At 42.8% G+C, this 12,314-nt stretch overlaps 1 protein-coding gene across 4 annotated transcripts in view; it reads right to left on the bottom strand.

Annotated features, from left to right (window-relative positions):
• WDPCP (WD repeat containing planar cell polarity effector) overlaps positions 1-12,314 on the bottom strand; it is a 368,266-nt gene that overhangs the window by 80,376 nt on the left and 275,576 nt on the right. For all 4 annotated transcript variants that reach the window (XM_081940857.1, XM_081940858.1, XM_081940859.1 and 1 more), the window contains one exon: positions 12,046-12,109. In XM_081940857.1, the coding sequence (XP_081796983.1) occupies positions 12,046-12,109 (64 nt within the window). The remainder of the gene's footprint in view (positions 1-12,045; positions 12,110-12,314) is intronic.

Genomic DNA, 12,314 nt, shown 5'->3' on the forward strand with positions numbered 1-12,314 from the left:
AACGTTTTACACCAGCTACGGCAGCCAGCGCTTCTCTGTCCATTTGGCTGTAGTTCCTTTCGGCCGATGAAAGAGTTCTGGAGTAGAAAGCGATGGGTGCTTCTTTTCCGTCGGGCATCCTGTGGCTGAGGACTGCTCCAACTCCGAAAGGCGATGCGTCGCAGGTCAATACCAGCGGTAGGGTCTGACTGTATTGAACAAGCAGTGAGTCAGTGGTGAGCAGGCGCTTTACCCCGGCGAAAGCTGCAGCTTCGGATCGTCCCCATTTCCATGGTGCGTTCCTCTGGAGTAGACGGTGTAGTGGCTCAGCAACGGTCGCCTTCTGCCTCAGAAAAACGCTGTAGAAGTTAAGTAATCCGAGGAAGGCCTGCAACTCGGTCTGATTTCGTGGTGTGGGGGCGTCCTGGATCGCCTTAATTTTCTTTGAAGTGGGGTGTATTCCCTGACCATCAATTCTATAACCCAGGAATTCTACGCTAGGCACGTTAATTTGGCATTTTTCCTTTTTAAGGCGGAGACCCTTTTCTCTGATTCTGGCCAAAACAGATCTGACTCTTTTGTTTAGTTGCTCCTCGTTTGCAGCGGACACCAAGATGTCGTCAAAATATGGGACGACTCCCGGTATCCCTTGCAACAGTCGTTCCATGACGCTCTGGAACAATCCTGGGGCAATACTCACGCCAAATTGTAGCCGGTTGCATTTGAAAGCTCCTCTATGCGTCACTATAGTCTGGGCCTCCGCTGTGGCGCTATCAACTGGCAGTTGCTGGTAAGCTTGTGCCATGTCTAACTTAGCAAAAACCTTCCCCGGCCCCAACGAGTGCAATAAGTGCTGTACTACGGGCACAGGATATGCGCTCTGTTGTAGCGCGACATTAATTGTGCATTTATAGTCCGCGCAGATGCGGACTGATCCGTCTGGTTTGACTGGGGTCACGATAGGTGTTTCCCAGCGCGCGTGATCTACCGGCCCAAGGATCCCTTGTTCCACTAACTTATCTATCTCCTTATCTATTTTTGGGCGGAGTGCAAAAGGCACTCGTCTCGGTTTAAGTCGGATTGGCGCCACATTGGGGTCTAAATTAAATGATATTGGTTTGCCCACATACTTACCAAGACCGGGGCTGAACACATCCTCGAACTCCTTAAAAATCTTTTCAGCGCTGCTGTTTCTCACGGCGTTGATTCCGGTGACTTCTAATCCCAGGGCTTCAAACCAATCAAGCCCCAGAAGGTTCTGCAATGGCGCGCTGGCGATGGTCACGGGCAGCTGGGCTTCGATGTCCTTGAAACGGATGTGGAATGTGCCTTGGCCCACGATGGGGACTTGGTTCCCCTGGTAGTCTCGTAGCAGGACGTCTGGAGCGCGCAGTTGGCTCTTTCTGAGGCTAGGGATAGCCTGTTTCATGGATGCCCATGAAATGATCGTCAGGGTTGATCCTGTGTCAACTTCTAGCTCGCAGGGTGAGCCCTCCAAGAGGACTGTGACTTTCAGCCTTTTGGGCCGCTTAGGGCGGACCTGATGTATCGTGGTGAGATACGTTCGCAACTCCTCTCTCTGGGTCAACTCTATCTCATCGTCAACATCCTGAAAATACTCTTGTTGAGCGTCTTGATAGAACGCTCTTTCAGCTCTCTGTGTGTATTCTCTCTGGGGATACGCTCGCTCACTTCCTTGTGAGTAATCTCTCTGGGAATACGCTCGTTCAGCTCTTTGGAAATTTTCTCTCTGGGTAAACACTTGTGGATTTCTCTCTGGGCGCCCTTTTTGATTTCGCCAAGCCCCTGGGTTGGGCTTCTGTTGGCGGTACATGGGTGGCTGCCGTGAGGCAGGGACTCCGCTCCGGCACACTCGTGCGATGTGCCCAAGTTTGTTGCAGTGCGAACAAACAACGTTCCTGAACCTGCAAGTAGACCTGGGGTGATTCCCTCCGCAGCTTGCACAGGGCGGCAAACGGGATCCGGGTCTCCCGCCAGGCCTCAAGTGACTGCTCTGCATCAGGTGACTGTCCTCGAACTCGGGATTCTCGTAGTCGGGGCTTGTGTCCTCGTAGTGAACTCTGGTTTGTCTCGGTGCTGGCTGGTTTACGCTGGCCCCTCGTTGTATGGTCACCGATGAATTCTCTGCTGACTCTGACGCTCTTGCTTCGTTTAACGCTGTCTGTAGGGTTAAATTCGGGTTTGCCAACAGCTTCTTTTGCAAAGAAATGTCTCTTATCCCACAGATGAGCTGCTCTAAGATGTGCTCTTCCAAATCCCTGTATTCGCAGTGAGCTGCTGCTTTTCGTAGGGCTGCAACATATTGATTTATGGATTCTCCCGCCTTCTGGGTCCTCATGTTGAATTCCTTGCGGCAGACATGGCGGGAAGGTTTTGGCGCGTAATGCGTTTGCAGAGTCTGTTGCAGCGTCGCCCATGATACTGCTTGTATTGGAGTAGGCGCGGTGAGGTCTCTGGCCGTATTGAAGACTTCCTTTCCGCAGTAGCCGAGGAAAATGTTTTTCTTCCTTGCATCGGTGATCCCCGTGTACTCGTTTGCTTCGAGGAAACACTCGAAACGAATCATGAAGGCTTCCCATTCGTCGTTTGCTGGGTCGAAAGGAGCGGGGGGAGCATGCATCGCCATCTTCTCAGTTTGAATTTGCCGCGCTGCGGTGATCTGAGATGGCTGCCGGAATTACTGCCAAATTCCTGGGCTGGATCAAATCCGGAGATTCTTGAGGTAGCGTTCTTCGTCCTATCTGTCTCTCAATCCCACCTTCGTCGCCAATGTTAGATCTGGGCAACGAGAGACAGACTGCGGACACGAAGTAACTTAACAGCTCTTTATTAGTAGTAGTAGTGATCCAGCTTGTTCTGTAGTCGGAGGGTTCCCCTTTTATAGGGATTGGGCACGCCCCTCGACCAATCAGAGGGATACCTGTTTCCCGCTGTAGGAGCGGACCAGAGGGAAGACTTATCCCGATATATGTTAATATCTAACAGATGCCATTCGGTTAGAATAAGGATACTCCAAATAGTCCACCAGAAATGACAAGTCACTTACTGATGGTTCAAAGTTATGACTGACACCCCAACATTACATATGAGTCTGTTTCAAAGTATTCACAGCTGCAATGGCCCTGCAGTCATTCACCCTTACAACACACTGTGGAGATGCTGCAGTGCCCTCACAGCCTTTTTTGTTTTATTTATTGAAGAAATGTGGCTTTCTCAGGAAGGGAAGGGAAGGAGGGAGGGGATTAAACAAGGGAAACGTTTTGGGAAGCTCATACTGAAACTGCAGCTTCCCAAAGTTTGTTAGAGGCTGGAGAGGTTTGCAGCTGGCTGAACACCAGTCAGCTGATTGGTGCAAAAAGACCTGAAAGAATTGTCAGAGATCCTTTGTTGATCTTTCCCACCTGTCCCAAATAAGTGCTAAAACTAAACTCTCCACCTCTGCTTTTCCATCTTATGCCTTTTAAAATCCTTATCTTGACTCCAGGCTGAAGAGTAGAGGGACTAATCAAACAAGGAAAAAAAATCTTTCTACAGAATCTAATCTGGGTTGGTCACCAAGACCAGAGGTTTATCTTCTAAGCTTTCGGACTCATGCCGGAGCCCATCCTTAGGGAACTTCTCTCTAGCAGAGTGTGTGCCTGCTAGAAGGATGCACTCTGCTAGAGAGAAGTTCCCCGACGATGGGCTCCAACATGAGTTTAGTCAACAAAATAGAGGATACTTGGTCTTTATTTATTGAGGAAATGTGGCTTTCTAGGGGAAGGAGGAGTTAAGCAAGGGAAAGGTTTTGAGAAGCTCATCCTAAAGCTGCCATCTTCTATGCAAGGGCCAGCTTCTCAAAGCTTAGCAAGTCACAGAAGAGCTTTGCACCAATAGCCAGCAGGTCAGTGCAGAAAGCTCTGAAAGGCCAGGGAGCTCCTTTTTTACCCTAGAAAGGCATGGACATGGACAAAATTAAGAAAGGCAAGTGTGGCCAGGGTTTTCCTTCCCCATTGCTTCTCGCTGGCAAGACAGTCAGATTTTGGCAGGCTGGCATGTGAGGCACCCAAGGGGTATATTGGGATGGGGGAGGCCTTGAGACTATATCTCCCAGGATCCCACCCCTGAGCTCTACTTAACAACTTGTTCATTTGTTAAACAACTGTACTGGGCAGAGCAAGGATGGCTGGTTGTTACTTGAGGCAGTTCATTTAACATTGTCCCAACTTTGGACCCTAATAGGCAGGCACCATTATGGTTGTAATTTGAGGATTACTTATATTGGGTGAAACGAAGAAGGTAATTAATAGTCTTAGCAGGCTAGTACTCGATATTGATTCAAATGTGTAGCCAAAACCTTTGTCAAAATTCTGGAGTCATTTTACAGGGTAAGATTTAAGAATCTTAGAAATTGGGGCTACATTATCTTTTTATAATATCCAACTGTATTGGTGGCTAATCTACATCATTTTACACTTAATGCTCAGATTTTACATATATGCAGCCTGAAATATTTCAATCCAAGTTCAATTACATTTGCATTTTAGTATGCATGTTTGTAAAAAGAATACATTTGTAATTAAATTTAACTTAATTCTTTTAAAGCACTTGTACATCTAAAACAAGATTTTTGTTGCTGATGTTTTAAAGAAGCCACTGTTATAATTTGTCAAAAATTTTACTCACTAAAACGAGGTTGCAAAAATTCTATAGATACAGATTTTTTTTTGTATTTCAGAAGTCCAAGAATGGGCCACTTCACCTGCAGACTTTCTGCTTGCCTCCCAGCTGTTATGCATCTATCAAACTGTGTGTGTGTATGTATAAATTTTCTTGTTCTTATGAAATTGTAAAACAGTTTAATTTAATTTAGTTGAGCACATGATTCAATGGTGCACCAAGCTAAAGGAATTGGATTTAAAAGAATGGCTAAAACCTATTTGAAGTTATATAAGAAGAAAAAAACAGAAAATGTTTGGAAGAACCAGTCAAGATTTAAGTGGCAGGTAAATGTTCAAAAGTTCCTCCAAAACTATTTGAAAAGTGATGAAAAAAAGCAGAGCTGTCGCTTACCAGGCTGTGATAGATAAAAGTGGCCACAAGATATACATGCTAACAAGAAAAGGGAAATCCCTTTTATGTTAAGGAAAGAAAGGATTTCAAAGAGATTACTTATTTATTTATATTTATATCCTGCCTTTATTATTTTTATAAATAACTCAAGGCATCGAACATATCCAACGCACCTTCCTCCTCTTATTTTCCTCTTAACAACAACTCTGTGAGTGAAACAGTTCCTTCCCAAGACTAAAAACAAACAAGCAAACAAGAAAGTCATCCACTTGAAACAGAATGAATATAGATACCTCTTTCTTTAGACCAGGATAAAATTGCAAGAGAGAATATTTGTCCATTGGTGCAAGAAAGGTAAATGCTCCTATATAAATAGAGGAGAGTTGAAAACCATAACTGCCTCAAATAGCAAGGAATGATTTGAATTGAAGGCACAGTTATATGAAGCAAGTGCTTCAGACTTTTGTTCTGCATGGGAACTAATGTATCTGTGTAGAAGATCTTTATTCCAAGCATAGAAAAAGACATCTAGTGATTCAGAATTTCCTTCTGTGTTTTCAGAAATTATGCCATAGGACATTCTTTGTTGAATGCTCAACACAATAGTTTACCATTTATGGAAAGGAGTGACAGACAGATTGACAGAATCGTTATATCTTCATCTGTATAGGTGAACAGTATCAATTGGCCAGAGGCACTATTTCCCAAAGAGTCCGTTGAAGAGCAGGGGATTGAGATCCTTCTTATTTGTTCGCATAGAAAATAGGCATTGAATCCTCAGACGCTAACTGAATCATGGTTCTGAACTATAGATGCAAACACCTGTACTACTATATCTAAAGGGATTAATCATTACTACCGGTACATAAAACTATAAATATGGAACTGGGATTGTTGAACATTATCTAGAAAGGAGCTGTGATATCCAAGCCACATGGAAGAACAGTTTGCAAAGAGTACCAATTGTACTTCATATTTGGAACTCCTGTACTTTTTAAAAAACGGACTCCCACTTGCCTGGGAATTTATGTTTATTTAATGTTAACAAATTCATTTCTGAGAAAGCACTTCTATACTGTTATTCCCAAATAGCCACAAGAACATTTATGAATATATAATAAAGTTAGAAAGCTACAAGAAAGGAAAAATGATTTTTTTTTAGTGTAAAAAGGACCACACATACAAACATATATTTCTGGTATCTGTATGCATATACGTACTTTCTCAGAAATATTTCAGAGGGTTCTTTCAGAAGGCTCTTTTAAGGCTCTTTTAAAGCACATTTGATTGAGAAAATTTATCACAGTACATACTTCTTTCTAATTAGATGGAATAAGCTGGATGATTAGAACTGTATACTGAAAAGTATTAAAAGATTCGTGCAATTTCTTTTTGTATAATTTGAAAGGAATTTTCAAAAACTATAAAAAGAGAATGTAATTGTGCAATTGAACACAGAAATTAAATATGAAGATCAAACTAACAAGGCAAGTAGCATAATAGAATAAATTATATTAGCAGTTAGTGTCAAGGCTTAATTTAAACAGAATGTCTTAATTATGCAAAAGAGCTGAGTTAATGTAACTCTCTAAGGTTTCCTTCATTGTTTTTTCTTCAGAAACAATAAAATCTCCTGTAGATCTACAGCAATGAGCTGGGAGACTGTAAAACTGCCATTGTCCATTAAACTTAATTGTCCATTCTGCTGCAGAAATCTTTTAAGAAAAGAGCTTCCCAGAGGGCTTGAATATAGGGTCACTTAAGAACTGAGTTACTTTTATTCTTGTTGCAAATTGTCTTCAACAGAGGTTACAGAAGGATAAAGTGTAAATACCTCACTGTAGTGACTGACGTCTCAAACGTCAATTATAGAAATCTATGTGAAATGTGATGAAGGGTTTAAACAATCACAATGAAAATTTTCCACCTCTGTCAGAATATAATTAAATTCTTATTTAAGATTATTATTTTACCAAAACATAAGGGTTTAACCACGAGAGATTGGTATTAGATATTCTTTCCAGTGGATTTTTTCAATGCTTCCACCGATTTCATTAGTTCTACATGCGTTTGTCCAGTTCACTGACTCAGTAAGGACTTAACATGAACTATTTCTAAGTTGTGCTAGACTTCTGTCTTCAACTTGAAGATAGCAAAAAAGCTTCCTTATGCAGGGCTGGATTACCTGTGTATTGATGATAGCATTTAGATTATAAGGAATGTTAATTACTATCAAAACCCCACCTAAAAGAATGAATGGTTGTTAATCTATTTTAAGATCCAAAGCAATTGATTATGTCAATAACTATTATAGAGGCCAATGCAGGGGTCGGTTTCAGCCGGTACGGACCGGAACACTTGTACCGCTTCGTGAAATTTAGCATGCCTTCCCGTACCTGAGCTTCTGGAGATCCCGTACTGGAACGCTCCCTCCCCTGGCCTGCGCCCCCCCGCTTGCTCAGTCCCCCCACCCGCCCGCCCAATCGCCACTCACTCACTTCCCCCGCCTGTCCGCACCAGGCTTGCCCCACCCAGTGTGCCCACCCACTTCCTTTGCCGGAGCAGAGGATTAGGAGAAGCCCACATGGCATGCGCTCCCTTCTCTTTGACAGCTGCCTGGTTTCCAATGGGGGTGGGAAAGAAATCCATGCATTTTTCGTCCCTCTGCATGGATTCTCCCCCCATTGGAAACCAGACGGCTGTCTCACACACACACACACATACACACACACACACACACACACACACCAGAGCGGTAAGAGGCTGAATTGGGAGCTCTGTGAATTGGCTTGTAGGACACAGAATGCCTTGATCATAGGATTTATTGAGCACCGGTTTTAGTTCATAGAATATATCTATGAAAATAATTGGAAGGGATGTTTGTGTGTGAGAGAGAGTGGGGTGGATAGAGAGAGAGAAAAAGAGAGAGAAAGTAAGAGAGGAAGAAAGGAAGTGGGAAAGATACACACAAGAAAGGAAGGAAGGAAAGAAGGAAGGGAGGGAGAGTGAGAGAAAAAAGAGAGAGACAAAGATAGAAAGAGAAAGAGAGAAAAAGAGAAAGAAGAGAAAGAAAGGAAGGAAGGAAGGACAGACGGAAGAAAGAAAGAAAGGGAAAAAAAGAAAGAAAAAGAAAGTGGGAGAGAGATGAAAGAAAGAGGGAGAGAGAGACAAAAAGAAGAAAGGAAGGAAGGAAGGAAAGAAAAAAGAAAGAGAACTTATGACCACAATTGAGCCCAAAATTTTGGTTGCTAAGCAAGAGCGTTGTTAAGTGAGTTTCACCATATTTTCCAAGTTGGCCACACCCACCTGGTCACACAACCACCAAGCCATGCCCATCTGGTCACATAACTACCAAGCCACTCCCACAAAACATGCCACACCTACAGAATAGGTTCTAAAAATTTTTGAAACCCACCACTGGGCCAATGGAAATACTATACTCAAAGATGGTATAAGATGAATAGGGTAAAATAGTAAAATATGACTATGATCCCCTGGTTTGCCTTACTAAAGAAGTCAATGTTTTAAAATAAGAATATTTTCCTTCAGATACAGCAGAATTTAGGTTTACCACTATATTATTCTTAATCGAGGGACATACAGTAAATCTATAAAGTGATCTATAGTGAAATGACCAGATCTGAATCTTCCCCATTTATGATTATTATTTAATTATTTCCTCATAGCTTCAGTGCTGTCACATCTATTTCATGTGTATTGCTATATTGTTCTATATGTCATGTCAATCGGAAGAATTTAAATTACCTTCTTTTAATAGACGAAGCAATTTTGTTACAGATAATGCTACAAAATTTGGGACAGCAACAATTGATATCCATAGGTTCTGATAAATAATAGGCTTATATGGTGTCTTACAGAAAAGTTCTAACATTTAAATGTTATTTTATCTTTGGGGAGTGTCTCTCTCTGATCCTTGGTCAAAATAAATTGAATCAATTAATATCCATGGATTTTCAGATTTAAATAATGATGATTTATCACAACAGCTATAACATTAATATCACTGTTATCTGTTTTATTTGGCTTACCCAGAAGGTCTACTTTCTTGGGAATTACAGATAATTCTTTTAAAACATTTTGTCATTTTTGTCATTGTAGAAATTCAGAAGCAAAATAATTAGTGTTCTTTAGTGTGTTTCATAATTGTATCCTTCCATTCACTTGACAGCCTTCTTCCTATTGGACAATCACTTAAATATGAGCCAGGTGTGTGCTGCAGCTGTTAAAAAAGCTAATGCAGTCCTAGGCTGCATTAACAGAAGAATACTCAAGATTACATGAAGTATTAGCACTACTTTATAATGCCTTGACTTAAGACTATTGCATCCAGTTTTGATCACTACAATATAAAAAAGATGCTGAGAATCTAGAAAGAGTGTAGAGAAGAGCAATGATGATGATTGGGAGACTAGAGGCTAAAACACGTGAAAAATGTTTGCAGGAATTGGGTATGTCTAGTTTAATGAAAAGAAAGATTAGGATGAAATTATGGAAGTGTTCCAATATCTAAGGGGCTGCCACAAAGAAGAGGGGGTTAACCTATTCCCCAAAGCACCTGAAGGCAGAACAAGAAGCAATAGATGGAAACTAATCAAGAAGAGATCCAACCTAGAAACAAGGAGGAATTTTCTGACAGAACAATTAATAAGTGAATCAGCTTGCCTTTGGAAGTTGTTGATGCTACATCACTAGAGGTTTGTAAGAAGAGATTGTACAACCACTTGTTTGAAATGGTATAGGGCAGCGATGGCGAACCTTTTTTGGCTCACGTGCCACAAGTGGGGGGAGCGCGGGGGGTCGTGTGGGGGTGTGCCGCACCCATAATGCAATGCACCCCCCAGTGCGTATGCGCGCACAACGCGCCCATTTTTGCATGATTTTTTCGCCCTCCCCAGGCTCCAGAGGCTTTATAGGAGCCTGGGGAGGGCGAAAAGAGCCTCCCCCGGCCCCCGGAGGCCCTCCAGAGGCTTCAGGGAACGTCCGGAGGCTTCCCTGAAGCCTTCGGAACACTTAAAACCACCCTCCGAGCAACCCGGAAGTGACTTCCGGGTTGCTCGGATGGTCGTTTTAAGCGCTCTGAAGGCTTCAGGGAAGCCTCGGGACGGTCCCTGAACAGGCACGAGACGTGCGTCTCCATCGCCTGGGCCCGGATCGCCTCCGCTGCGCGGTGCCTCAGGCCCGGCGTCCTTGCGCCGCTCCGCCCAGCCTCTGCGCGCTCGCCAGGGCCCGGCCTTCACATCGCTGCCGCCGCCGCCACCGCCAGGATGGGCTCGGCTGAAGGGAAGTCCGTCAGGCCTCGGCCGCGCCGCCCTCGCCTCCTCCTCCTCCTCCTCCTCTAGCCACGCCATCACAAGGATTAAGCCGAAAGGGGGGGGACGGGGAAAGCGAAGGGGGCTTTGTTGTCCTCCTTCTCCTTCTCCTCCTTTCCCCCTCCGGCTCGAATGCGGCGCCGGGGCCCGGCAGGCAGCGAACGAGTCGGAGCCTGCCGACTGGAGGAAGAGGGTGAGAGGCAGGTCCTGTGAACGGGGGCAGCAGCGGCGGCAATAGTCGCAACTCGGCTGCCTGCCGCCTCTCCCCTCCTTTGTCTCCCAGCCGGGGTGGCCCGCCGCCGAGTTGCGACCTTCCAATTCTGCTATTCTGTTAATTCAAAAAGGGAACAGATCAAGCAATAGTTACCAAATATAGCTGTATCCAGAGTGTCTTTTCAAGAGAGAGCAATGTGTAATCATACAATAATCTCCTCCCAAACTGAAGCACTGACTACTCTTGCATTTAGTTTGTTACATCCTATCTTCTGCCAGAAAGAGCATGGTTCAAGTATACAAGAGAGAGTACCCATGCTAGAAATCCATTTCTTCAGAGACCACTGATCAAAAGAAGTCTCAGATAACTTAGTGGGTTACTGCTGCTGTCACCACTATGAACTCTGACCATAAGGAACCAGGATCTCAGCAAGTGCAAATAATGTATTGGCAGAATGCTGAACAAAATAGTGACAAAAGCCAAAAGGGTGACCTATTTGTGTTCTCCTTTCTACAATCCTAAATAAAATCACTGGTCAATAGTTTCCTTATGAAATAAGGGAGGAGTAATGATGTATCACCTGTCATCATCACAGTGTAGGCTCAAGCCTGAGCTTGTTATCTGAATTTAGTCAGTCGTCTTCTAATGTTCTGAGCTTCAATTTTGTCATCTAATCTTTTGAAAAAATCAATGACCACACTAGGATTGACACATTGAGATATACTTCAAATAATTTATAAAGAGCTCAAGTCATGATATGCCAACCAGACAATCAACAGAATGTATATTCCTTTCCCTACCTTTGAGTTACTGTGGAACCCAAAACCCAGAAGGGCAGATGTCCAAGAGGATGAAAGCATTGCCCTCACCTAGCCAGATTTCAATAATACATTCCAGCTGTCTACTATCTATAACCAAGTCATGAAGAAACTTAGCAATTACAAATGGATCTGGCATTTACTCCAACCAATATGAATCCAAGGCCACCAGTGATCTGAATACTAAGATCTGGAAATAGAGCATACTTTCCAGACTTACTCAACAGGATTTTCTAGAATACAATGTAACTAATGGTATCTAATACCTTTGAGAAGTCCAGAACAAAGGAAATAGATTGTATTTCTATTGTGCAATTCTTAACCACCAGAATGCAAGGAAGAAATGACAATGGTTTTATAGATTTTATAGAACTAAAACAAAACTATAGTATTATACTATAAGGAGCTCATTTACACCATATTAATCACAAGGCAATCATTGAATGTGATAATATATTGTTAAGAATTGAGAATCATTGTTTGATCTTAGAACTGTCACTAGCTTATGAACTATAAGCTTATACATTTAAAAAGATTATAAATTACTTCAATCTTGGTTAATGTGCCCCAATAGTATCATAATTCATCCAATAGCAGCTATAGTTCTGAAAATTCTTCAAGCATAACTTACCATAAATAAGTCATGGGCACCTATATCAACTGCTAGCAGAAAGGCTTTTTCAAATCTTTGGTGCCTATAGAATGAACAGAAACAAAAATTATTGAAATATATGATATTAATTACATGTAACAGACACAAATATGCAACCAAAGCCATGAATTCTAATCCCACTTCGGGGACTAGATTCAGCAGGGTGATTTTGGGCCACTCATTTTCTCTCTTCACCCTAAATAATAGGCAAGGGCAAACCACTTTTGAAATTTTGCCATGAAAAGTGC

Source organism: Natrix helvetica (assembly GCF_964273705.1).
Source record: "Natrix helvetica genome assembly, chromosome: 2".
Taxonomy (NCBI): Eukaryota; Metazoa; Chordata; class Lepidosauria; order Squamata; family Natricidae; genus Natrix; species Natrix helvetica.